Below are 24,561 nucleotides of genomic sequence, written 5' to 3'. Positions count from 1 at the left end.
GTCTATGTGTGGGCACGGAGCTGGGTTGTGCGGTGCCTGACTTCTGCCTGTTTGCTCTTACCTTGCTGGATTTCCCTGACTGCAGAGTTCTCCGCGATGTCTTGCTCAGCAGCTGCTTGAAGGTAAAACTCAGCTCTCGGATGTCCTGCTTAGCTGCTGCTACCTGTTGCAGAGGGAAGCATACGTTTCTGTTCATGGGCAGAATTTGACCATCAGGGAAAAGTTACACTGGAGCCAGTATTTTGTCTGCATAACATACAAAGATGAGTCCTAGGACCAAAGTTGTCTCACGCCAACTTTGTTCAGTAGACAATAGATCAGAACCATAGAATATCTCAAGTTGGAAGGGACCCATCAGGTTTATGAGTCTAGACCTGCACAGATGCCTGTTGGCGTTGCTCCTGTAGTGCGTAGGACTGCATTTTCTGCCTCCTCAAAGTTGGTGAGGTTACTGACCATTGCAATAACTTCTATTATATACTATGTCATGTAAGCTACCCTACAGAACAAACGAATGGGCTTGTTTTGCCTATAATTAAACTTATTAGAGAGACTTTGAGAACTGCAGAGCTTTAAATCCTGCTCTGCAAGCATCCCAAAGTTGTGTCTCAAACATGAGCCTCAGCAGATTTTGTCCTTCAAAATATACACACTAGAGGGTTTTATTGTTGTTTCCTATTGTTAGCTATTTGCAGACAGGTCCAGAAGCTTAATTTTATGCTGAGACTAGCATTCACAATCATGCCACAGCACCACTTCTCCATGATCATTAGTATCTGTAGGTGTCATGCAAAATGTAAATTCGGTGTATGGCTGTATACAATGGGGAGAGCTCATTACAAAAACAAAGGTCATACGAAGGCTAATTATATCCTTTGAATCTGGGAAGAACTCTCTTCATGAGGACACAAGTGTGTGTGTTCACAACTGAATACTTTTCCCCTGTGCCCAAGAGCTCACTGTCCTACCAAGGGGAACGCTGCTTGTGTTAAATTGCTGCATGACATTGTACAAAGATCGTTCTTCACTTGTGCTTCAGCTGTGCAGCTTAATTTTTAAATGCGATGGTCCAGATTTTCAGATGAAATAAATTAGCATGCCTCTGTTTGAAGCCAGTGAGTCTACACTGATTTATACTATCTGAGGGCTTCAATCATTATTAGATAGAGCCATCAGGTTACTCCTGCGTAGGTCAGTATTTGCTACTCTTCTTTACCTTCTGCACTGCCTGGTTTTACCCAGAAAGGTGCTGGATTCTCTTTGCCAGGCTGGCTTTGGGGCAGACATGACATAAGGCTTCAGGACAGACATACTTCAAAAAGAAATGAGGACAAAGTCCCACTACCGTGATTTATTTTTCTTGACTTAGTCTTCATAGCAGACAGCAGTAGGGTCAGCTGCAGGAAGGTGCTGCAGGATAGTGCCCTGCGTAAGGATAGCAGTGTGTAGCCCTTCATAAATAGATTATGAAGGATGATCTCTTGCCTGTCACGACTCCTCCAGCACAGGAATAAGAACAGTGTGTTTTGAACTCTCAGAGGTATTTTCTTTGACCTTTTGTCGTGGAGCATCCTCTACAGCGGAGGAAGGCTTGTGCATCTGGTTCAAATCCCAGTTAGCTAATATCAGCCGCTTGCATCTTGCACAGTATGAACCAGCCTCAGTTCTTCTGGGCCAAAATTCACCCGATAGCAGCACATACAGCTCCACTGGGATGCCTTCAGTCACTACACTGAAGAATCTGCTCTCTTTTAAGAGAGATAAGAGAAAGAGTAGTAAAGACGAGTTTTGTTGCTTCTGCTATCAATGTTCTGGCAGTGATAAGACATCGGTCACGTGGTGGTTTTCTGCTGATCCATAATAATCTTTTCTTCCCATCAGAGCCGCTCTCCTTCCTCTCACTCACCTCGCTACAGTCTGAATCATTTTCACAGTGGAGTACTTAAAAACTGAACTGGCTGTAAAAGGCCTGAAGAAAGGCACGTGTTGCTTTAGAAATTACTTTGTTGTATCAATTACCATTAGATGTGGAAGATCCATTAGCATTGGCCAGTTCCTGATAAAGGCACATTAGCTTCTTGACCTTCATAATAGCAAGTAATGAGAATTGCTTAATTATTTAATCATGAAGACCATGCAACAAATTGCAGTTTACTGAGTTTTCACTGGTAAAGACAGACCTGTCAGGGCTGCCATCATCTTAGCTGCTGCCAGTCCCAAGTCACCACTCAGAAACTTTGGCCCAACCTGAGAGTTACGCAGAGAGCAGACTGGCCCCACGAATCCTACAGACCTCAGTCTTCTTGTGTCCAAACAGCTCATGCTAAAACACACACTCTTTGCTGTTTCAGCAGGTAATACAGCAAAATTAAAATGCGGCAGATCCCGAGCCTGCTTGCAGTGCTGTGCACCAGGTATTATATTCTTATAGCATCTCATCTGATCACATACGAAATTCGGTTTCCTAGGCAAAGGAATTGTTATTTTGCTTTTATCCCAAGCAGAATAATGGTAGTTCTGAATTGGACCACGAGTCTGACAAGTTCATTTTCATCCCATACTTATGCATGGGGTCACACGCAGTTATCGGCCAGAATCACAGGCAGTTCTTCTCTCCCACTGCATTACAGCCTCCTTATTGAGCCTGATTTATATTCTCCTGCTTTCCATCTGCTCGATGTTACATTTTCATCCAGGCAGAGGAGAAAAACCCTGGTAAACAATTCAAAAAAACCTGGAAGGGAGAGAGGAAGCGAAGGCTATCAAAGCTACCGACGAGCATAGGGAAAGCTCGGGAGAAACGTATCCACGTGGAGGTAATTGGCCCGAAGGGAACCGCTGCGTTGGAGACCAGCCCTTGGACAGAGGCAGCTGCCTGCAAGCCAAAGGACCTGTGAAACGCTGGAACCTTCCAGCAACTGAACATTTGGTGAAGCGCCTTAGCCAAGCGCTCCCAGGGTCAGTGCAGAGGAAGCAAACTCCTCCTGGTTAGAATGGGCGAGCTGGGTGAGGAATGGGTTCCTCTGCAGGCAGCAGAGCACAAGCCCCGCACACGTGAGAGTTTCTTCTCTTGGGGGTTCAAATATTTTATAGTTTCTTTTCTTCCTCTGGTGTAGGCTGCATCATCAGTTCTATCAATAACTTAAAAGACAGCTTTAATCTCTCTGACGTACCAGTTTTACCCTGTTTTATCATCAAAATAAATACATTATAAATCACTTCTTACAGATTTCAACTGTAGCAGAGGAAGATTTAACCTGCCATGAAAGACATCCAGCCACCTGGGACAAAGGAAACATTTTTACGATTTGGCTTTGGATTTTAAAGAAGAGGAAGAAACTTAAGCTCACACGTAATAGTAATGGTAGTAGCTAAATGCTGTTTGTAACTGCAGGAAGAAGGGCGTTCATCACAGTGAATCTCAATCATTTAAAAATCAGGCATTTAGTTGAAGCGTAGTCCTTGGTTCTCTCTCTACAATATGTAGAAAGAGAAAACCACTTCTTGCAGGAAATTTGAGGTGTACTTAAGCATTCAAGACAGGATGGATTTCAGTTTGGAAAGACTTGCTTGCCTTCTGTTTATCTGGCTATCTTAGACCAAATGCAGAGTTTGTAGAAAGTCACGTATGAGATGAAACCAATCTCAGTTGAGGGAAGAAAGAAATCCACAATTACAAGCGTGCATTTCCATCCTTTCTTTCTCTGCCCATGGAGATCTTTCCCTGCTTAGTCTTGTTTGCAAATACCACTGCCACGGGAAACATCGCTCAGTTGATAGTCCTTTTGTCCAAAGGATAAAGTCTTGCAGGCTGCTTTTAAGCCCAGTGTTGTAGTTAGTGGAAATACTCTTTTTATTCAAACATGATAGCTGTCCTTGCCATGTCTAAGCATCCTCTTTGCAAGGCTCAGAATAGATGGTTTTCTCTGAAGGCAGCTGAAGTGTTTTAGAGGATCTTCTGTTTCCTTTTTTTCCTTTCATTCTGAGAAGTAGCTTGGGATCATTCACAAATGTGATAAAATGGGACAGAAGTTAATAAATATCACCTTAACCTGGTTGGGTCTCCAAATCTGTCTTAGTTTTTCTCTGTCCGTTTGACTTCTACATCTGTTTATTGAAACCATATGTGATTCTTTAAGCAGCATGCAGTAATTTGTTTGGAAATACAAGGCTAGAGATGTGTCTCTTTACAGGCTTCTAAAACAACTGTGAAATAAGAGTTAAGAACTTTTATACAAATGAGTCTTAAACATATTGCAGATTCGGTTAAAAATAAATAAGTCCTTAGCAAGAATTTCAATAAGCAGTAAGAGTAGCTGAATTAAAACATTTCCACTAAAATTAATGAGCCAATCCTGGAATGCTTAGACTGACTCTTAAGTGTGCTCTTTTAAAGACTTTGAATATGTTTGCCTGTCTGAATTTCTATGGAGCATTTTGAATGCATGACAGATTATAGTCTTCAATTATTTTAATTTGGTTTTCTTAATGGGCAAAATAGCTAAGAGCTTAATAATAAAAGACACTTACTGCTTATCATTTACATTATTTTATGTCTTCATTAATAATTATAATGGGTTTTATAAAACAAAAAAATCAAGTCTAAGTCTCCCCAGGTCATGTTAGTGCAAATGTGACATAGTATTCTATGGGAGATTTGGGAAACTTAAGTATTTTTTGAAGGGTATTCTTAACTCCATATGTTACAGAGCAAGTTGAAGAACTTCAAAGGAAATTTATTTTCTCATTTGCTCTCTGGATAGAAAATGCAACAGAGTACAAATGACCTGCTTTGCCTCCTCTAGATAATTCCTAGGCACTTACATATGCCATCACATGGTGATGGGCAGAGCCCAGACCGTGTACGGCTTGGTTAGGTGAAGGAATATTGTTGTTAGAGTCCCATCTTCCCTTCTGTAGGCTCAGTTGTCCTTGTTTGTTCCTTACACGCCTGATTTCCTAGGCTTCCAGGCATTTCCTTTACTGATATTTAAACAATCTCCATTGGGCCGCTTTTTTCTGGCAATGTCATGCTCCAAAAACTGCGTTATTTATGGACTCACTGGTGTCCTCCAATGTGCTGACCACACAGCTTTCCTGAGTCTGCGTTGCCTCTGCTCCTGGCGCGGGAGAGTGACGGGGATCTGTGGTGGTTCTTGTCATCTGCTGGGATGAGAGGGCTTGTAAATTCAAAACCCCGCAGCAAGAAGTGGAAATGCTAAGAGCACAAGAAGGACATGGATCAATGGGGGCAAAACAGTGATAAAATCTCGTACCTCAGAGGAGCTCATCAAGTGAAATTTTGCTTACCAGTAAAACTTGTGGGAACGGTTTAGCTACCCAGTAAATCCTGATGGAGACGCACGACCCCTAAGATTTTATCTGCAAAAGTGGGATGCAGTCCTGTGTCACAAGCACAGGCTGCTTTTCAAGCCCATCTGAATGTGGCGGTGCTACAAAGGAGAAAGCCAGCTCTGAAGGGCTTAGCCCCGTATTACCTCAAGAGCTGCAATGCTCATTTTCACACATTTTAGTTATTATATCAGAACCTGCAGTGGAAAATACCCATCTGTGAAATTGCACTGATTTCTCCTGTTCCTGGGATTACTCTATAGAAACAAGGGCTGAGTCAGACTCTTGGCATTCTGGTTCTGAGTTGCAGCCCTTGATGCACCATCCAGAATGGAGCACAATGCTTCGAGCTCAGACCCCCCCGCAACCTCCGCTTTGCTGTTGGGCTGCAAGGCTGCTGTGTCCTCACTTGCCACAGCCAACCAGGGGTCTGGTAACGTGAGTTCAGTGCCCAGGTCTGCTGCAGGTTCCCTCTGTGGCTTTGGTGGCCAGTCCCACAGTTCCCAGATGGTCCATTTGTATCTGTCAGTGTAGGTGACTCAGCATCCCAGGGTTACCGCGTGGAAAATTTCACCTGTGTTCATGAGATAGGATACGATCAGGGGATCACATCTCCCACCATAAATTGCCTTTTGATCTGGGGCATTTTCCCTCACCAGTGTAGCAATCCATTCTAAGCTCCATCCCAGAGGGGTGTTTTAAAGAATAAAAGCTGCTTTACAAGCAAATTCCTCTGTGATGGTCATCAGCTATCATCATTCATCCTGCTCACATCATCATATGCAGTGTTGTACTGTGCCTGGCACTGAAGAAGCTCAAAGCTCCAAGGGTTCTCCCAGTAAAGAAATGTATAAATGCAGCTAAGGAAAACTATCCTTCTGCCATCTGTTCTGTAACCTGGAACCCTGCATACATCTTGACTGCATTATAAAAGGAAAGATAAATGGAAAAAAAAAAAAAAAAAAAAAAAAAAAAAAAAAAAAAAAAGCATGTCTATGTTCTCCAGCCAGAAGATTATCATGCAGATATGTTACCATCTTCTCACTTCCTAGGCGTAAAAGGAAAAAGCAACTCTTTCCTGAGCCAGTAAATTCCCCCAACCAGTAATTTTTTTCTCCTGATGTAGTGAGCTCCCTGGGAATAGAGGTTTTTTAATTCTTAGTATTATTATTATTATGGTAAACTGCTCCAGGAATGGTTTCAACAAAAGAAGTAAACCTTACATTGTATTCAGATAATGTTCTTAACTTCTCAACAAGATTTACTAAATTGCACCCTGGGAATTATGCAAATGAAACCTTTGGTCAAAATGTTACAGGATTACTGAAAAAAAAAAAAAAAAATTTTTTTAAATCTCATTAACAGTGCTAAATTACACGTTCCAATATAAAAAGCATGTGCCTTTGTGCGATGAATATCTCCCTGGTAGTAATACGTACTATGCTTCATTGTCAGTGGTCTCTGCAACTTTCTGTGACAAGTGCGATTTTTTTCTGAATGTTTTACATCCCTGTATTCTTACTGGAAATGGAATTAAGTACAGGTGACAAGCAAAACATTAGAGTATGATGGCAATTAACAACAAATAATGAATCATTGCTGAATATTTGCAACATACTTCCCCCTATCTTTGTTTTGCTCAATGCGGTGTAACTAGCTCATGGATTTTTCTTAGTATAATTGGGTAAGATGATGTATTTCATCTCCTAGATCTGCAATGATTTACATACAGACAGCTTAGACCCTATTAATGCTAATAAAAGTGCTGCAAGGACATCCTATAGCATACACTTTATTAAACTGTACATAGCTTTCTTAGAGAGCTTCTGTTTATCTGCATTTCCTGAAAATAAAATATAGTGCCTTCAGCACCGAATATTTAAATCCATCCTCCTTTTCCCTGTTTCTGTCTGTCTCTATGCATTTGTAATGCTTCTATCACAATGGGATCTGGGTCCTATATGCAACAGGAAATAGCAGGAAAATGTCCACAAAGAAGTAACAGGCTGTGATTCAGGTTAAAATTGCTTCCATTTTGGTTCCTTGGAGAGAGCCTGGTTTTGGTGCTTGTGCTCAGGTTACAGCCATAGTTGAGCTACGTTGGGCCTGGGGCGAGCCAGCTCCTGTGTTTCAGCGAGCAAAAAGACAGGAAGAGTGCAGATACCTTGGATTTGCTTGGTTGGTTTCTTTCTTCCACATTTGTTAAGGAAAAACTTCATCGAGGGTGAAGGGCTGGTTTTACCCTGCCACATCACAGGTCCTTTGGAGCTGTGGAGAAACACATCGATAACGACAGACACACAGCTGTGCATCCCACATTACCCTTTTTAATTTCTAAGATGGGAACCCCACACTGGCTCAAAGCTAGAGGTCCAGTGGTGGCTTCCTACATTTTCACTTACCTTAAGCCTAGCTACAAATGTGTACGTAGCAGGTTAGAGCTGTAACTCCCTCACTTGAGCTACACATTTTCACAGACGTTCATAGAAATTCAATTTTCAGCCCTTTCCACCTGGCAGCGTGAAAGCTGACTTTCTGAAAATGGGAACTGTGGACTTGAGTTATTGAACCAGTGAGTCACTTGCTGTCATTAAAACCACAGTCGTGCAAGCAAAGTCATGATTTTAATAGACTCTTTTTCACCCACAGATTTGCTAATGAAAATTGGATTCATGCTTGTCTACTTGGGTCCCTATTACGAATACCCACTGGGCCCACAAAAACCTGTAGAAACTATTGTGTGCAGCATGAGGGCACTTTCACAGTGTCCCCAGTACCTCTTTTAAGTGATTATACCAGTGTAAGTCCAATCAGTTTCCCTTGGTACTAATAGCCTAAACAAGCAGTGAATCCCGTAAAGAAAAGACAGATGAAACTGTCTCTATTCCCTGACCTTCAGCTCCAGAAGTGTAGGTGCAGCACGAATCAATCCTGGCAGTGTCTAGTAATAACTGACATTATTAGCCGTTAACGGGAGGAGACTATTTGGTGGAGGCAGCACAAAGAAAACAGTGTACAAACTTGGTAATGATCTGGACAAAGGCATCAAAGGAGATTCTCAGCACCAGGGGATCTGATATTATTCTGCACCAACACGTTCAGCCCCTTGTCAGCCTCCCGTGTCAGGAGAGGGAGAAATAGCGGTAGGTCACATGCGGGAGGAGTGTGAGTGCAGCCCACAGCCCCATCCCAGTTCCTTTGCCTGACAAGAGAAGCCTCCCCTTCCCTTGGGAAATGACCTTCGCTCCCCAAACTGGGGCTGGTTTGGGGGGTGCAGCAGCCTCCCTGCACCCACTGAGCCCACTTGGGCTCCTCCGAGCCCGCAGCTGCCGTAGCAGAGATGCTAACATGCACTCGGCTACGAGATTTCTATTATCTTCCCACTACTTTGTTGTATTCATAGACCTGTTAGCGAGAAATTTATGCACGTCGCTTTTACACTGCCAAGACAGTTTGTGATGGTGCGGGGGGTGGTAATTTATTTGTACCTTGCACTTTCTTTCAGGAATAGTCATGCTGTTGCAAGAACTTCTTTCAGCATTTGATCAGAAAATTAAATTTGGGTTTAAAGAGATAGTCAGGGTTGCTAGGACAACATATTAACCTCCCTTCTTTATTTCCTCGGCTCTGTATCCAAGGTTCATGTAATTTGTCATGCTGTATTCAGTTTGTGGTGGTGTTCTCAAGGTATGGGAGGCAAGGGGTTTCAAAAGCAATGTGCCAAACATGCTTTTTCCTCAACATAGTGAAATGAAATGGTAACATCCCACTGGGCATTCCCGGCCTTGCCTTGTTGAGCCAGCAGGGTTGGGAAAAGGGGGAGAAAAACAGCCCTGTTCTTCAGATTTCTTGGGAGTATTTGTGTGCACAGTCACAGGGACGGAGAACAAGATGTGGGAGCCTGCAGACAGCATTTTCAGAAGTGATTAATGGCTGGGAGACTCTGGGTATAGCTGAACAATTTGGACACTTTAAGGAGCCTAGGGTTTCAGTAACATGTAAACAGCATTTTTTGTGCATATAGATTCTTCCACATCTAAGGCAGAAAGTCAGAATTTCAATGATTCCTAGAGAATCATCATGAATAAAAGAGGAGAGAAATAGCTGTAAATATGTGGAATACACTTTTCCTGGCTTTTCCCCAAACCTTTGGCGTACAGCTCCCTTGTCAAAATTGACAGCAGTATTACATTTATGCAGCTTTCAGGCTCAGATCTTTAAAGTTGTTTAAACATCCATATGGCTTTTGTCCAAAACTTACCAATTGCTGTCTTTGTTATTTCACCCAGATTCGTTCCGATAAGGACAAAGAGATCCATATCAGATACAGCATCACTGGAGTGGGAGCCGACCAGCCGCCGATGGAAGTCTTCAGCATTGACCCTGTGTCTGGCAGGATGTACGTGACTCGTCCGATGGACAGAGAGGAAAGAGCTTCCTACCATGTAAGCATAAAACAGCTTGAGCTTTATCTAGGTTCAGAAGCTCAAAGCAAAACTGTACCAGAATTGCTGGGCTCAAGAAAGGACACACAGCTTTGAGAAGACCAGAGTTTTTGTTCATAATCACAGCCCAGTTCACGGTTTGGACTGGCTCCCTGTGTCAGCAGAGACCAGAGGAGCTGACTGAACAGCAGTGCTCGGGCTTAACTAGCACTGAGTCTCGGTCTAACTCTGCTGGAGCAGCTGTCTGTGTATGGAGAGGCTGGATTTGTTTCTGCTTTCCTTTAGTGTAACCTGCTCTTGCTAAATCAACCAAACCAGTGCAAAGTGGCGTTAAACCGATGTCCTTTTCCGACACAGAGTCATTTGTTTAAAGTGGTGCAACTTCACGCTGCTTATTAAATCCAGGCAAATCTGTGTGTGGACTGAACCCCCCAAAACCATGAGAGGCCAATTGCTACATTAGCATGTCTTGGGAAATTACTAATTTAAGAATCATTACTGCAGCTAAACATGCAATAATTGGTGTAGTCATTTTTCATTTTAAATCACTAGGAGATGTTCAGGCAATATGATGGGGGCGTGTCAGATAGGGTTTTAAATATGCAGATAGGCTAGTATTAAATATGAGGAAATTAATTAAGATTAATTACACTCAAAAGTGATGCCTCATGCTATCCTAGTTCATAAAACGCTCTACCTGCAGAATGCTTGGGGTGTAATTGGCTTTTATGTTTTGATATAAATCCTAGCCCCTATATTGCACAGTGTAATTGCACAGCAGATACAGTCCCACAAATTGCTAAAAAAAAAAAAACGCGTTGCGCCTTGCAAAATTTCACTTTCTGCGTCTACACTTTAGTTCTCTCCTGGAGTGGTGGTGAAAAGTGGTTTCATGGATTGCTTTGTATCAGCGTTATCCACGTCTATCGGCATCGTAATAGCCGTTCCCAGGGATGCTGTAATGTCAGTGAAACGGTGCGGGTCACTTCCACTGACACCATATTCCTAACTGCGCCGTCAGAGATGCACATTCTGTCAGCTTTATCAGGCATCCAGTTAACCATGTTGACACAGCTTCTGGACTGGGATGGAAGGATAAAGAAAATAGATTACCTCTTTAGTTGGGTGGAAAAAGAGATTTCCCTTGGGTAAAGGAAGATCCGAAGGAAAATTATTTTATCCGCTGTGAACAAGAACAATTATTTTGTTTGCTGTGCCTAGGAAAATATGAAGGGAGGTTGTTTTGACAAAGGAATATTTGAGATACAGTGTGTGTCATCTCAGCATTGTTGATATTGTTTCAGCGGTGCCAAGTTATTATAACAGTGTAGTCAATAATACAATACACAAGTTAACACTTTTGATGGAGCCACTGTGATGTCTGCTGTCAGACAGTCAAAAACACAAGACAAAAAAGATTTCGTCCTCCGTAATAACAAATCATTTGCCCCCTAACAACAAACAACCTGCCGGTTACAGTGACTTCAGTAAACTGAATTGTCACCTTGGCAAAGGTGACTGGATAGATCTATCTTGTACACACTGCAGGATTTCCAGCCTTTTCTGTTCCTTGCAGAAACCTTGAGCTAGCAACATCCATATGTAGATAAGCATATTCACACTCTGAAAGTTACAGGAAGATATAGTTTATAGAGAGTGAATAACTGATAAATATGAGACCTTATAGACAGGAGTAGTGAGTGATAGGGAATCTTTGTTAGCAGAACAGTAGAAAGTGATGGAGAACATTTTAAGTCGTGGCTATAAACAGCCTGTAGATCCTTCAGCCTCAGTAGCAATAGGTTGATGATTTATTGAACCGTCAATTGTTCATTTAATAATCCTTTACAAAGCATTTAATAAATGCACCATGCAGAAAGCAATGACCCGAACACTAGTGCAGAAACTTACGGTAGGAATGGACAATCCTAGAAACTAGAAAAAGATTAGGGCGGCTTCCAGAAAGAAGACACAGTCCAAAATCTTGGCCGTTGCAAGTTTTGGAGAAGTCAGTGAATTCATGCCACTTCGTATAGCTGAGTTTCTAATTGAAGGGAAAAGCAGACTTGGAGCCAGGCTTATACCAAGTACCAGAAGAGCAGTGACTGAGGTGTAGGCTTGGATCTGAACTGTAGAGCTTGGCCATCTTTAAATCGGTTTGACATCTGCTGTAGAGTTTTCTGTAGCTTAATTCTTCAGCTGGGGTAAAGGATGTCGGTGGAGCTACAAGGCACCGTCCCTGGTCCCTTTAACCCAGCAGGACATGGACTTCTTGTCCCACACGGGCTTGCTGCACCGGCTGAAGATGGGGGCATTTATACAGCCTCAGGTTTTCTGCAGTCCTAGACAGAACAAAGTCTTTTCAGCATCTCTGTCATTGTCAAGTGTTGTCCTTGCTGTTTTCATTCCCAGGTAATCTAAAAACTAATTATAAAAAAATAATAATAATTTGCAAGTGGTTTTGAGGCTACATATGAAGAGTTCTGTTTCATTAACTCCCACATTTTCAACACATATTTTCTTATGCATAATTATCTGTATTGCTTCAGGACTACCATTTTTAAAATACTAGTGTTTTAACTCTCCCCACATTTAGCAAGCCATTTGTCTGATGAAACCTATCTTTTTCCCTAAGGTGAAACAGATTTTTTCTAATTAGATCGGGAGTTCTGTAGCAGAACTTCCCCCTGTTTTCAAGATCATTCTTGAACTTTTAGGGAGGATCATTCCGAGCTTGATGTATGCAGAGATGTATGTGCCTCTGGGACTCACGCTGTCTGCCCAGGCACGGCGTGTGCTGGCGTTCCTGCATTAACCTCCCAGCCCAACTGGCACCGGTAGTGATCCCAGGTTCAGCTGTATTTTGGCCTCATCTGTTTTCTCATCTGCGCCACAAACCAGAGTACAAACCCTCCAGGGACCTTGCAGACATCCCAGATGCAGAGTCAGCTGCAAATATGAGCAGTAAAAATGAGAAGGGCTTTGCCACCACTTAACCAACACCACACTGTGGTGCAGAACTGCACGTGTAGCACTGAGCGATGCTGGGGGGCCAGTCCAGCACCTTTAGAGCTCATGTGGGGGGGCCCAGCCTCGGGGCACACTCCCAGCACAAGCGTGAGCTCATTCCCCCCATCTTGCTGCCATCACACTGTGGCAGGCGTGTGTTGGTGCATGTCCCCTTGTAGTCAGCCCTTAATGTTTATTGCATGCCAAATAAGTTTCAGCAGGTAGTAATATTTAATATGCATGAGTTCTCTTGGCCTAATTTAACTGCGTTCCCAAAGTCCCGTTTGCACTGCTGACAGAATTAGTGACTCTGAACGTCTTTTCTGATCCAGACACTGGTTTCCTATCAAGCTGCAGTTAGGCCTGGCAAGTAAAGGGATAGTAAATTGGCAGGTTAGTTTTCCAAGATATTTTTCAAGCTCTGTTTTCAAAAGACATCAACATAAATGTGTCAATAAGTAGTCATTGCTTATGATACTCAAGCAATGTGAATTATGGGGAAACTTCGAAGCAAGTCCCGATCCAGTCCCAGACACGTATACTCCTCCAGCATCAGACTGATGAAATACTGTCTCAGAAATGGCTGGAGCAGAGCTGGTGGGTTATAGTCTGAGTAGGAGTTGTCTGAAGTGCAAGCAAACAAAAAAGTTTTGTTTTAAATTAAGGGATACAAGAGCTAATTCCAGTATTTTGAACCAAGTTCTAGTGAGTAATGCCAGCCATTTGTGTCACAACACCCTAATTTGAACTTTAAATCACAATTAAGAGCACACAAATTAGGCATGGCATTGTGTGCTTATTGCTTAAAGGCTCTGTCACTGATTGATAATGTATATTTGTATTAGTAGTATTAGTGCATAAGTAATATTCATATTTAACACAATTCACTGTGTTGACTTTGACTAACTACCTTCAGATATCACCAGCCTCCAGTGTAATCAATAATCATGATACTGAATCATTTGTATGCCAACAGCTACATTTACACTGGAAACTGTCAGTAGAAAAACCTCAGAGACCTGTGGTAGCTGCTGCTGAATATGATAGCAATAATTGTCATACTTTTAAACAATATTTGTTAAAGAATACTGAGCCAGTTCCTTGGCTGGTGTACAGCAGGGCGATACAGCAGCTAGAGATTAGCTGGCTACCTGTATTAATTCTTCAGAATCCTCTGCAAGGTATTTAATTTGATTTTATTTTATTCCTTCTCTACTCCTGTCATGTTCCTCCCTCCTGGGGACACTGTAAATATTTCAAACCAACTTTATAAATGTTTCTTAACTGTGTCTCCAGCGCGCCACCAGCTTCCATTTGAACACTCATGCGTGACCTGCGTCTGGCACGTGGCCCATGCGTGGCCCAGGTTGTGCTCACCAGCCTTTTCACTGGTGTTTTGTCCAACTCTAAATGACGTGTGTGTCTGACGGGGCACGGTCATCGCCTTTTGTGCCTTTCCCCATGCTGCAAAGCACTTACGTGCATCTGCTTTTCATCTCGGCCTGAGCCGCAGAGCACCATGTTAGGCTGCCCCTCGCACAGATGAGCCCTCTCTCAGCACCTGAAGATTGACTCCAGAACAAAGTGTGCTGTCCATCTTGAGGATGCCTCATTAACACAAAGAGTAGGGCAGGAGAACAAGGGAGAAGATGAATTAAGGAAGGGAAGTGTAGTGTCTGATCTGCCTTGGAGATACAAGTGGTTTCCCAGGGGACAGATTGCCCCTCTGGAGTCCCTCCTTCCTTTGCTTTCTCCACTGGGAATGGTCCCTAACAAGGAATCATCTCTAATGAGGAAGAGCTCCCATCGAGCTGTGTTGAGATTCAACCCTCTGGCTCAAGCCTCTCTTCTCCCTCTGCTGTGGTTGGCACTGACCACAGGGGAGCAACGTGTTGTGGAAGGATACGGAGGCGTTGGCACGTGAGAATTGTTGAAAGAATACGAATAGAGAAAATTCATGCAAGCAACCCCAAGAGGAAAAGTTCATCGAAATCAGGCAGAAAAAGGAGCAGGAGGGAGAAGAGGGGTGTGAAGGAAGAGCAGCAGGAACAGATGTGTTGGAGAGCAGAGGAAGAGCAGCTCTGGACGCCCGGGTACCAGCGCAGCCCGGGACATACAGGCACAGGGTGTGCTGGGCTGGGCCGGGGGAGCAGGTGCCAACCTTCTGGCTGCCCAAAACCCGTCAGGCACTAGTGCCCGTGTCCCCGGGCACTGTCCTCCCTCCCATAACAGCCCATGTGCTGGCGCTGGGCTCAGGGCAGAGGTGACATTTGTGCATGTCACCACAGGTTTGATGATATTCCTGCTGTCTTGTTTATTGAATCTTTTTTTCCTCGAGTGCAGGCAGTAACACATTTGTGGGTGTATGTGCTCGGTGAGTGCAACAAGCAGATAGATGTGCATTGCTGAGAAATCCCTTTCTCCTGGAGGTTTCAAACAAAAGCTATCAAATGTAATTAAAAATTTGCAGGGGGAGAGTCAGATCTGAGGGGGAAGATACCAGCTTTGCTCTCTGCTTTATCTCTGAATGGAGCCATTTCCTCTGCTGGAAATGCTGCAAGAGAGAGCCCAGTGCTGCCTCAGTTTGAAGATAATAACTTTAATTTTAGCTCCGAATTACTTTTTTTCAAAAGCAGTCTGACCTCTGACTGCTAAAGTTATTGAATTGCTACATCTGACATGATGAAGGATATCTCAACAGGTGGGAGTCTAAGTGGTTTGTATGCAGGCAAGAAATGCAGATACTAAGAGCGTTACAAGTCATGAAATACAAATGGTACATCCTGTATTGAAAACAAAGCTGGACCTCTTCGGTCTTTAAAAAAAAAGTGCTGCTTAACTTCCTTTAAAAAAAAAAAATGTTTTTCTCCCAGCTCATTTCACATGGCAGTTTGTTCTCTCTGCTTGATTAAATGTTAATCCAGCCCATCCTAATAGCGTGCAGTTTCTTTTGTTAAGCTCTGGACTTCTGAACACCGTACATGAAGGAGAAAGTTGCATCAATCACAGGCACGGCGAGAGCAAAAGACGGAAACCAGTGCTAATGCAATTAGCACATTTATTTGTCATGCATCAGAGGAGCTGGAGACCTCCTTGGCACAGGAGCTCCCACTCTCAGCAGCAGCGCGGTGGCCCAGGGAGCTGCAGGGAGGGACCGGAGGGTTTGATCCCTCTGAAGGCACGGGCTGGTGTGTCTCCTGTCCCTCTCCGCAGGCTTCATTCTTCCTCCCGCCAACCCTGCGGGATGTCACGCAGCCGTCCCGAGCCCCATCCCCGGTTCTCGTGGCGCTGGGGAGGTTCAGCAGGGCTCACAGGTGCTGAAATGGAGGGGTGAAACCAGAATCGGCAGCGCTCGCACCGGGGCGAGGCCCCCACGCTGCCCAGCCATCGTCAGGAGCCGTGCAGCCCTTTCCTCGCTCGTCTGGGGGCTTTTCTGAAGCCGACACTGGCAGCTCCACTCAGCGCACACACCATTTAGAGTAGCCATCTGTTCCCTTTAATGAGAAAGCTATCCATTTTTTTCACCTGATTACTGATTGTTCCAGACTATTGTTGATGGCTTTGTTTTATTAATTACTCATTTTTGACATGCCGTATCTGTCCCTTTTGTTCAGAAAACAGATGCTCTTGTTTTCGAGCATTATTACTGATGGTTATTGCTAACAAGATAAAGCTGCAGTTCCACTTTAACTGAGGACTTAACACTGTGGCTCTGGTTATTGTAATGCTTCATCACTGGATATTTTAGTCAAGCCTGAGAGAAATACTTCATTCTTAATGCCACAGGGGCTCCCACCATTTGAAGGAAAGGGACTTTTTTTATGTCTTTTGGTGTATAGAGCAGTGGGGTCAGTAGCTGTTGCTGTTCCTAGAGACTGAGATTAAACAAAGAACAAACAATACTAATGTCGTGCTGAAATCTGTTCGCTTATTAATCCCTGTTATTGTGGGTATGAAAGGCTGCAGGTTCCCATAAGAAACCTCTCAAGTCAAACTCATTTCCTCACTGTATTTGGAACTAAGCAAAATTTCCTTTTCAGATTGTCAGACGAGGTTCACCATGTCTTAAAAATTAAAGTCTTTCCACTGACAATTGCTGCTTTAAAATATTATTTCAATATTATGCTAAGCCTTGAAAAACTGCCTCTGTGTGTAGAGTCTAGATGGAACCACGTCACTGCTTTCTGCTGGAATTAGATACTCGCTCAGTTCAATTTTGAGAGAGTATTTATGAGGTGAAGTCATTTCTTAGAAAACATGGTCTCTTATTCTGCAACAAACCCAATTGCTGATACTATGCTTTCACTGTGTTTATTCCCAGCTCCGGGCTCACGCAGTGGATATGAATGGAAACAAGGTGGAGAATCCTATTGACCTTTACATCTATGTGATTGATATGAATGACAACAGACCGGAGTTTATAAACCAAGTCTATAATGGATCTGTTGATGAAGGCTCTAAACCAGGTACAGTTGAAAAAAAGTCTTAAAGTTATCACAGGCTTTCAACCATCAATCTGGCATGGTGGCTTTGGCTTCTCTTGAAATAGAGGGAATGTAGGAGAGGATTGCTGTTGCTGACTCTTTGTGAAGACTGATGGAGGTGAGAACAATCTAGCTGGTATCTCTTTCTCTGGATGCAGAGGGAGTGCAGACTTGGATTAGAGGGAACCTGGGTCCTGGTGGTCCCTTCCTAGATGTGGAATTTGCAAAAGCAGCGGTTTTGTAGAGTAACGCTCTGTATTGCCATTCTCATACGCTCGTTACACGTGTACAGGGCTGTTACCCTAACTACAGCGTGCTGAAAGCCAGGCCAGCGGTGGCCCTTCATTGACCCTGTGCCTGAAATGCTGAATATCTGCCTCCTTGAGATTTAATCCAGTCATTTGCAAACTCAATATCTGGCACCCAGTCAGCCTCCAAATCGGTCTGTGTCCCAAAGCGTGAAGAAAATACTTTCGTATTTGGGGCCTGATGCAAACCTATTGAAGTGGGAATATTCCCACTGAAATTGCTGGCTCATCCTCTGTCCCAAGGACTTTGCTTACAGAGGGTGAAATTTTGAAGAACCCAAACTAGAATTTCAGAAAATTTATGGGTGAAAAATCAGTGAGAGTGTAAGCGATTAGTGAGGGTGTGATGACTTCTATGTGAACATGTTTATATGCATAGAAAAGTAGTTACAGGGGGTCTTTAATGTTTACTTTTCAACTTTACCGTTGATTTGTTATTTAAGTGCAGCGTAACCCTGCAGTTCCCAATATGGTAGCGGGGTTGGTCTCGCTTATTGCTGAGCATAACTAATATAAGTGTATTCATTCTTTGAACGTAAATTATACTGTGAAAACTGCCACCAGGACTGTGGAAGTCTCCTGAAATCAAAGGCAGATTTTTCCAAGGCACATTTTATCCTCGGTTGTTTGCCGGCTGAGGGGTTAAATACCGCGTGACTTTGTTTTGTGTCAGCAAGCATTTATCACGGCTTCTCCGCTGCCTAAGGTGTCATAGGGAAGTCTCTGGTGGCCACTATTTTTAACAAGGTGATTCGCAGTCGTGATTGATTGTCTTTCAGCACTGTGAGGAATGGGCTGCTGTGGTGACATGTCGTGGGGACAGAACGTGACATTATTTTTGAGGACAGAATAGGTACAGCTCCCTTCCTGATATGCTTTGGGTGGTGACATACCGGCTTCAAAGTGCTGATCCCAGTCCTGCTCAGTAGACGGGACGTGAGAAATCCCTGAGCTGATGGCTCTAATGACATCTTCCTGGAGGATTTTACAGCTTTTGTTTGAAGGCCACTTTGGGGCATATCAAAGTTTGAAGATTGATACAACATTTCCATAGCAAATCAAGTTTCTTACATCTTATTCTAGGACAGATCAATATTCAAAGTGTTCCCAAATGTTTTAACTAGCTCTGTTCATTTGTGTGAAAGAAGCAGTAAATTGCATCCTCTTCTGTCTGAAATCCAGATAAGCCTTTGAGCCATTAAATCAGAATAGGATAACTTTGCCTACAAAATACTTGTGCTTCTGCTTCTACCAGTGATTTTTGGTATTCTGTATCTCAGGCTGGAGTGCTTGCCTTTAAGGCAGGTGGGTAGAAAGCAATCTGGTTTTATTCAAAAGCAATTACATTTGTCTTTGATGTATTTGGGTTTTTTTCCCTCTTTCCTGCTTAATCTGTATTCTTTTAAAGGTTTTTATTAGTATTGAATTTCTGTTCTTTGCTTTTGTAGAACCTCCTGGGAATTTGAGTATCTGAGGCCCTCATTCTATGCGCTTGGCAATAAACACGATGTTGTGTCTTTGAGAAAGTGATAGGTCACAGAGTTACTGTGGATGTCTGCGTGCTCCTCCTTTGCCTCAAAATTATGTATCCCTGGTTTGTGTAGAGACGAGTCTAGACAATGTATTTAACAAGGGGTAGAACTTTTTTATAGTTGAAGATGCTTCAGAATATTATAATAACTAAGGAGGTACCACACCAGCCACTGCAAGAGATAAAATAGCGGCCAGAATTCATGATTTTTTGTGGCGGTGGTTAACAAATGAAAGACATTGCATATTCTTAGAGGTAACAGCAAAATGTGTTCAATATTGATTCAGCGGTAAGTTCTGTATGTATATGCATCTATAAATATATATATATATATGCATATATATGTATATCCATGTATAAAGTACAGATTTCCTTCAAGCAAACTAAAAAATCTTATTATATGTTACAGGAGTTCAACATTCATTTTCCACTGTTCGTTGCTGTTGAACTATGCCTGAGGACTGAAAATGCTTCCCTGGATATCCTGTACAGTTGTTACTTCTCGCATCTTCCATATGCCCAGTTATGATGGCTGTGATTAAAAATGCAGTATTACTGGATTACCACAGTATCTGAAATGTTCTTAATAATTTTGCACACCTCTTAAGAGAAAAGTAGCTAGAGAATTAGAGTACCCCAAATAAATGCTGACTCTGAGGGCAGCTAGTGTGAGAAGCCAATGACTGACTGAAGTCAGTAGGAATTTTGACCAGATTTTTTTTTAAAACATATGGAGCTCAAGCTCTACCCATGGAAATTTTGCAGAGCAAGACCATCAAAAATATGCTGTTGAGCACAGACTGAGCAGGGCACAGTGACCTTGAGCTGCAGGAAAAGCCCCTGTAAGGCTTTAGCAGGATCACAGAGCAGATCCCGTTGAAGGTGAACAGGAGAGAGCCCTGCGGGGCGGCACAGCACACCCCGGGGTACGGGGCAGAGCGCAGACGTGCGGAGCACGGGCGCTGCAGGCGGGGCTGTGCCTCCGGAGGATGCTGCACCACGAAGTGCAGCATGGTCCCCTCTCAGCAGCTGGGATGCGGTGAGCTGGAAGAGAGCAGGAAAAATGCCTGCGGCACGGTGTGATACTGCTGGACACTTAGCCTCCCACGGAAGAAGCAAGTTTGCTTTAGCCTAAAATACAAATATCCTTCAAAGGGGATTGTCCGAGAGCTGGAAGAATTGGCAGCGATGTGAAGAGACTCATTAGAGACAGTCTGATGGGGTTTAAGTGAAGGGGCTTCCCAGACTGCAGAGCACTCAGACTGCCTGGGTTTCCAAGGAGTGTGCTCTCTACACTGTGCAAGTCACCTTGAAGCAACCCTTGACAGAAATAGAAAAGAAATCATCAAGTATTATTAATTATAATGGGTTGTTGTTGCTGGTTAGGGTTATAACAACTTAATTGAAATAGTGTCTTACACCATGGCATAGTGTTCTTCAGATCAGGAGCTCATTCTTGGTGGGGTAAAGTTCTCTGTAGTGTGCACATGTGTGTCACAGCCTGGCCCCTATACATCCTCACTCATGTGCTGGCTCTTGAACTGAACTGCATTCCCTTTTCCTTTTCTGATACTCTCTGGAAAACATTTCAGTGCATTTCTAGCTTATCTAGCCTAAGGTCATGCAGCTGGACAGTTTAAATGTGTAAATGCAGGCCCTTCCAAAAATGCAAAAGAGGACTAGTGATGCAGGATTTTCTTTTCCACAGGACCATCTTTCTCCCTTACTCTCACCCTCCGTGAGTTGTTTTGATTTAACGTACCACTGTTTGAAATTGTATCTTAAAAGACCCGTGTTTTACTCATATTGAATAATGTTTGCCTCTTTGAACCTTGCCTCTATATAAAGAACACAGACAAGTTTTAAAAATGCAGCTGCAAGCTCGAGCTGAAATTCCCCTGGTCCTTCTGGCAGCCTTAATCAGCAAAGTTCTCCGGGAGCTGCAGAAGTTGCCTTTCAAGCGCCGATAAAGCGGGGTGGGTTGCATGGTTTCGCTGCCCGACGCCGCCTGCCCTGTGAGGATTCTGCTGCCCTTTCAAAGCCCACATCTCTGAGTGGCACCACACCAGCTCCAGGGCCTTACAGCAGGAAGGAGCTGGGGTTTGGGGTGGATTTTTCCCCCTCTGTACACCACCAGTTACTGCCTGCCAGGAGCCCAGCCCCTGCACTTGTACTGCGGGGCTTGCAGGGGTGTCCCTGGGGAGTGCTGTTTCAAAAGAAATTCTACAATTTCCCCCCCCAAATTGCTCGATAAGATAGAATAAAAATGCTTAAATGTAAAAGAAAAAAAAGGGAACTTAATCACGAGACAAAAATGTGATGGAGACAGATTATTTTGGTCACTGCAGAAGCTTAGCTTTGATATAACCCCCACAAAACGTACCTTACGGTAGGATGCCGATGTCTTACTTAACTGAAGCGTTCAGTTCTGAAAAGGTCAATGTGAAATGCTCCGCAGTGACTTGAGTGCTTCGCTCTGGGTTGTATCTATTTTGTTTTAACAGAAAGATTGTCAAAAATTAACACATCTCTCCAAAACAATTTGTTCCTGTCAGACTGGCCTTTTCCATTCTCATTCATCCTTTCCACTTCGCTAACTCTCTGGATACATCTTGGTCCAAGTGGCTTCTTTTAAACTAGAGTTTCACACAGCTCCTTCTTTCTCATGGTGTGTGTAAGACAGTTTACTCCCGCCACCCTCCCTGGGAGTGGTGTGAAAGCATGCTAAGTATGGGCAGTCCTCCAAAATAAAAGAATATTAGTATTTCTTACATGAGAAATGTTGTAATTTAAAATTTCCCCATCTCCTCCTGATTTCATGGAAGTCTGATACAATAATTGTTGATAGCATGCCACATGAAAAATGAAATAGCTGGGAGCCAAATCTATATGTGGCAAATTGAGTTAAAGAAATCTCATAAAAATAAGCAGTATATAAAAAACCCAAGGATTTTAAAAGCCGATTATTCTACTAGTGTCCCAGTTTGTTTATTTTATTTCTATGCCAGCAGAGATTCCCTCAGAGATTAACACCATGGACTAATGCACAGATGGGGCCAGAAACTTGAAAGTCATCTGAATATTAAGAATTTAAATCTTTAGCCTCAGTGATTTGAACAGAAAGCCAATTATGAGGCTGAATTAGTTTTCAAATTAAACTGCAATTTAAGGCTTGTGAAATTAATCTTTTAAGGCATATAGTTGCATTTGTATATATATTCATGGGGAGAATATGGATTCTGCAGTTCTGTTTTGTTCCTCTTCTCCAGCCTGACAGTACAATTCGTAAAGAGATGCTTGGTGGCCTGCAGGTTGTTCTCTCCATGAAGGATCAGAACGGCTGTTGCTGGGTGGCAGGGGAGGAAACAAAAGCAGCAGCACCTTAGATCTGAAGACGCTTCATTTTTAAAAATTAATGGGAAACTGAGTGAAAACCACAGCCTCCATTACGACCCATTCCGAAAACACCGTAGTGATGCTCATAACTAAAACATTCGGTATTCTTTTAGCAGCTTGGAGGTAAATTAATTTTAGTACTCCTCATTTAGGAAGGTCCTCATTCAACCGAGCACCCGAACAGGCTCGTGGCCCTGGGCTGACTCGGCTGCTGGCCGTGGCGTGGCACGAGAAGGCCAGGGTGTGCGCCGGGTGCGCGTCCCTGTTGATAGCACCAGAAGATAGAAGTAATGCAAATGCTGTGTGTTTCAGAGAGACCATGTAAAGGTAAAATCTTCAAGAGCCAGAGCAGGTCTCAACAGATTCTTCCAGTCATCCCAGAGCTCCTCCCAGGTTGGGTGCCTTACTTCTGGGTTCATCACAAACCTAAATGTATGCATCAGTTCAGTGCCATCTTCTGCAGCTTGAGTAGCTGCTACTCTTACCCTTGCACTTCATATGCTATTAAAAATGGCTTTGTCCAACCCAAATCTATCCTCTCACACGTTACACATAAACTTAGGATACAATGTTCTTTTTTAGGTTCTTTTGCTCAGCTGAGCGCAATTTTAAGATAAGAAATTGTTTTTCTGCACATGTGGTAGTGCTTTCCATTTTGTTTCGAGGTGAGTGGTTATGAAATCTGTGCTCTTAATTTCCTTTTCAGAAGCATCCAGTCCCAAGAGCAAGGAAGTGAATTATAGGACTGTAGGTGAGAAAAAAAATGCAAATCCCCAGACTGATGTTTCTTTCCTCCAGAAAAAATGGCCGAGTTGTTATAAAGAAAAAAAAAAGGTGGAAATCATGTTCTGAGACCACTCTGGAAGTTAGTTACAACAGTGCAATGGTCCACTCTCTGTCTCCTTTCAACCAACAGTTACAAATAACATAGTATTATATATATCATTGTATGTATGTTATATTACATTCTATTACATTACTTTATATTATCTTATAATGTCAAAATTCAAGGATTGGATTTAAGTCTTGTGGCAGATGTGTTAAGTCTCAGGTTTTGTGCAGCTGGGTCTGCATCGTTTCACTAGTTGCATATCCCTTCAGTTAAGCATGTGACCTAGCCCTACTGTTAAGCACAGCTTGGTGATGATGGTCAGGATATCTTGTCCTAAGTGACACTTTCTCCATTTTTTTGAATTAACCTCTGAGAATTGAGAGGATTCATCTGCAGGAACTTTGATGAACGGAAGCTCGTTAATTTACGTGGTCGAAACTACTTGCTCAGAGGCTGAATGTGCTTTTGTCCACCTTGAGGTTTTACTTCTGTTATTTCTCTGCAGTACATGGGGTCTTGGGAGGCTGCAGACTGCTGTACAGGACTTATCCTCAAATCTGGCCATGCCCATGTGTATGCTGCATTTTCTTTCCCGAGATATTTATTTCATTTTTTAACAATGAAAAGGTATTATTTCAGTTCCAGGCGACAGCAGCCTCTTCAACTTGCTCAGTCATCTCTCCAGACCCGCTTGCTCTCTTCATTCTCATTAGATTGGCTCTTGCCTTGTTTGAGGCTGAGAATGATGTCTCCGCTAATTAGGAAGTGGCATCCTTTATGAATTAGGTTAGCTGCTTGAAAGGTCAAAATTTGCCAATGATTACAAAACTAACAGTGAAAGAGAATGACAGCAGCTATCAGTTATGACTGAACGAATATCATTCAGAAGGAAAGTGCTGTTTCTATTTAGTTTTCTATCTAGAGTATGTGGGATGCAGTTTAATTTAAGCGTATTTGCAATTTATTACATCTGCAGTAGAGTTTCAGGCACTTCTGTCATCTTGATGTCTTGCACACATTCCTGTTTGCCTGTATAACTCCACTCAGCACCTTTGGTGAGTCGGCTCCCCATTTTTCATTTGAAACACAACAATGAGTATGTGAAGGTGCTTCAAACCCCTAGAACGTGCTTCTTTTTTTTTTTTTTTTTTTTTTTTTTTTAATTAGAGGATACTGGTTTGTTCGCTGAGATGTTTTAGTCTTT

The 24,561-nt window shown here is 42.9% G+C and overlaps 1 protein-coding gene across 1 annotated transcript in view; it reads left to right on the top strand.

Moving 5' to 3' along the window:
- The window catches only part of CDH4 (cadherin 4), a 458,999-nt gene that overhangs the window by 348,955 nt on the left and 85,483 nt on the right, over positions 1 to 24,561 (top strand). The window contains 2 exon segments of the mRNA XM_026862164.1: positions 9,642 to 9,797; positions 17,128 to 17,272. Of these exon segments, the coding sequence (XP_026717965.1) occupies positions 9,642 to 9,797; positions 17,128 to 17,272 (301 nt within the window).

The sequence above is a fragment of the Athene cunicularia genome, assembly GCF_003259725.1.
Source record: "Athene cunicularia isolate RWA chromosome 20 unlocalized genomic scaffold, athCun1 chr20_part1, whole genome shotgun sequence".
Classification (NCBI taxonomy): domain Eukaryota; kingdom Metazoa; phylum Chordata; class Aves; order Strigiformes; family Strigidae; genus Athene; species Athene cunicularia.
Note: the sequence above shows the minus strand (reverse complement) of the source record. Positions and strands in the feature narration are given on the sequence as shown.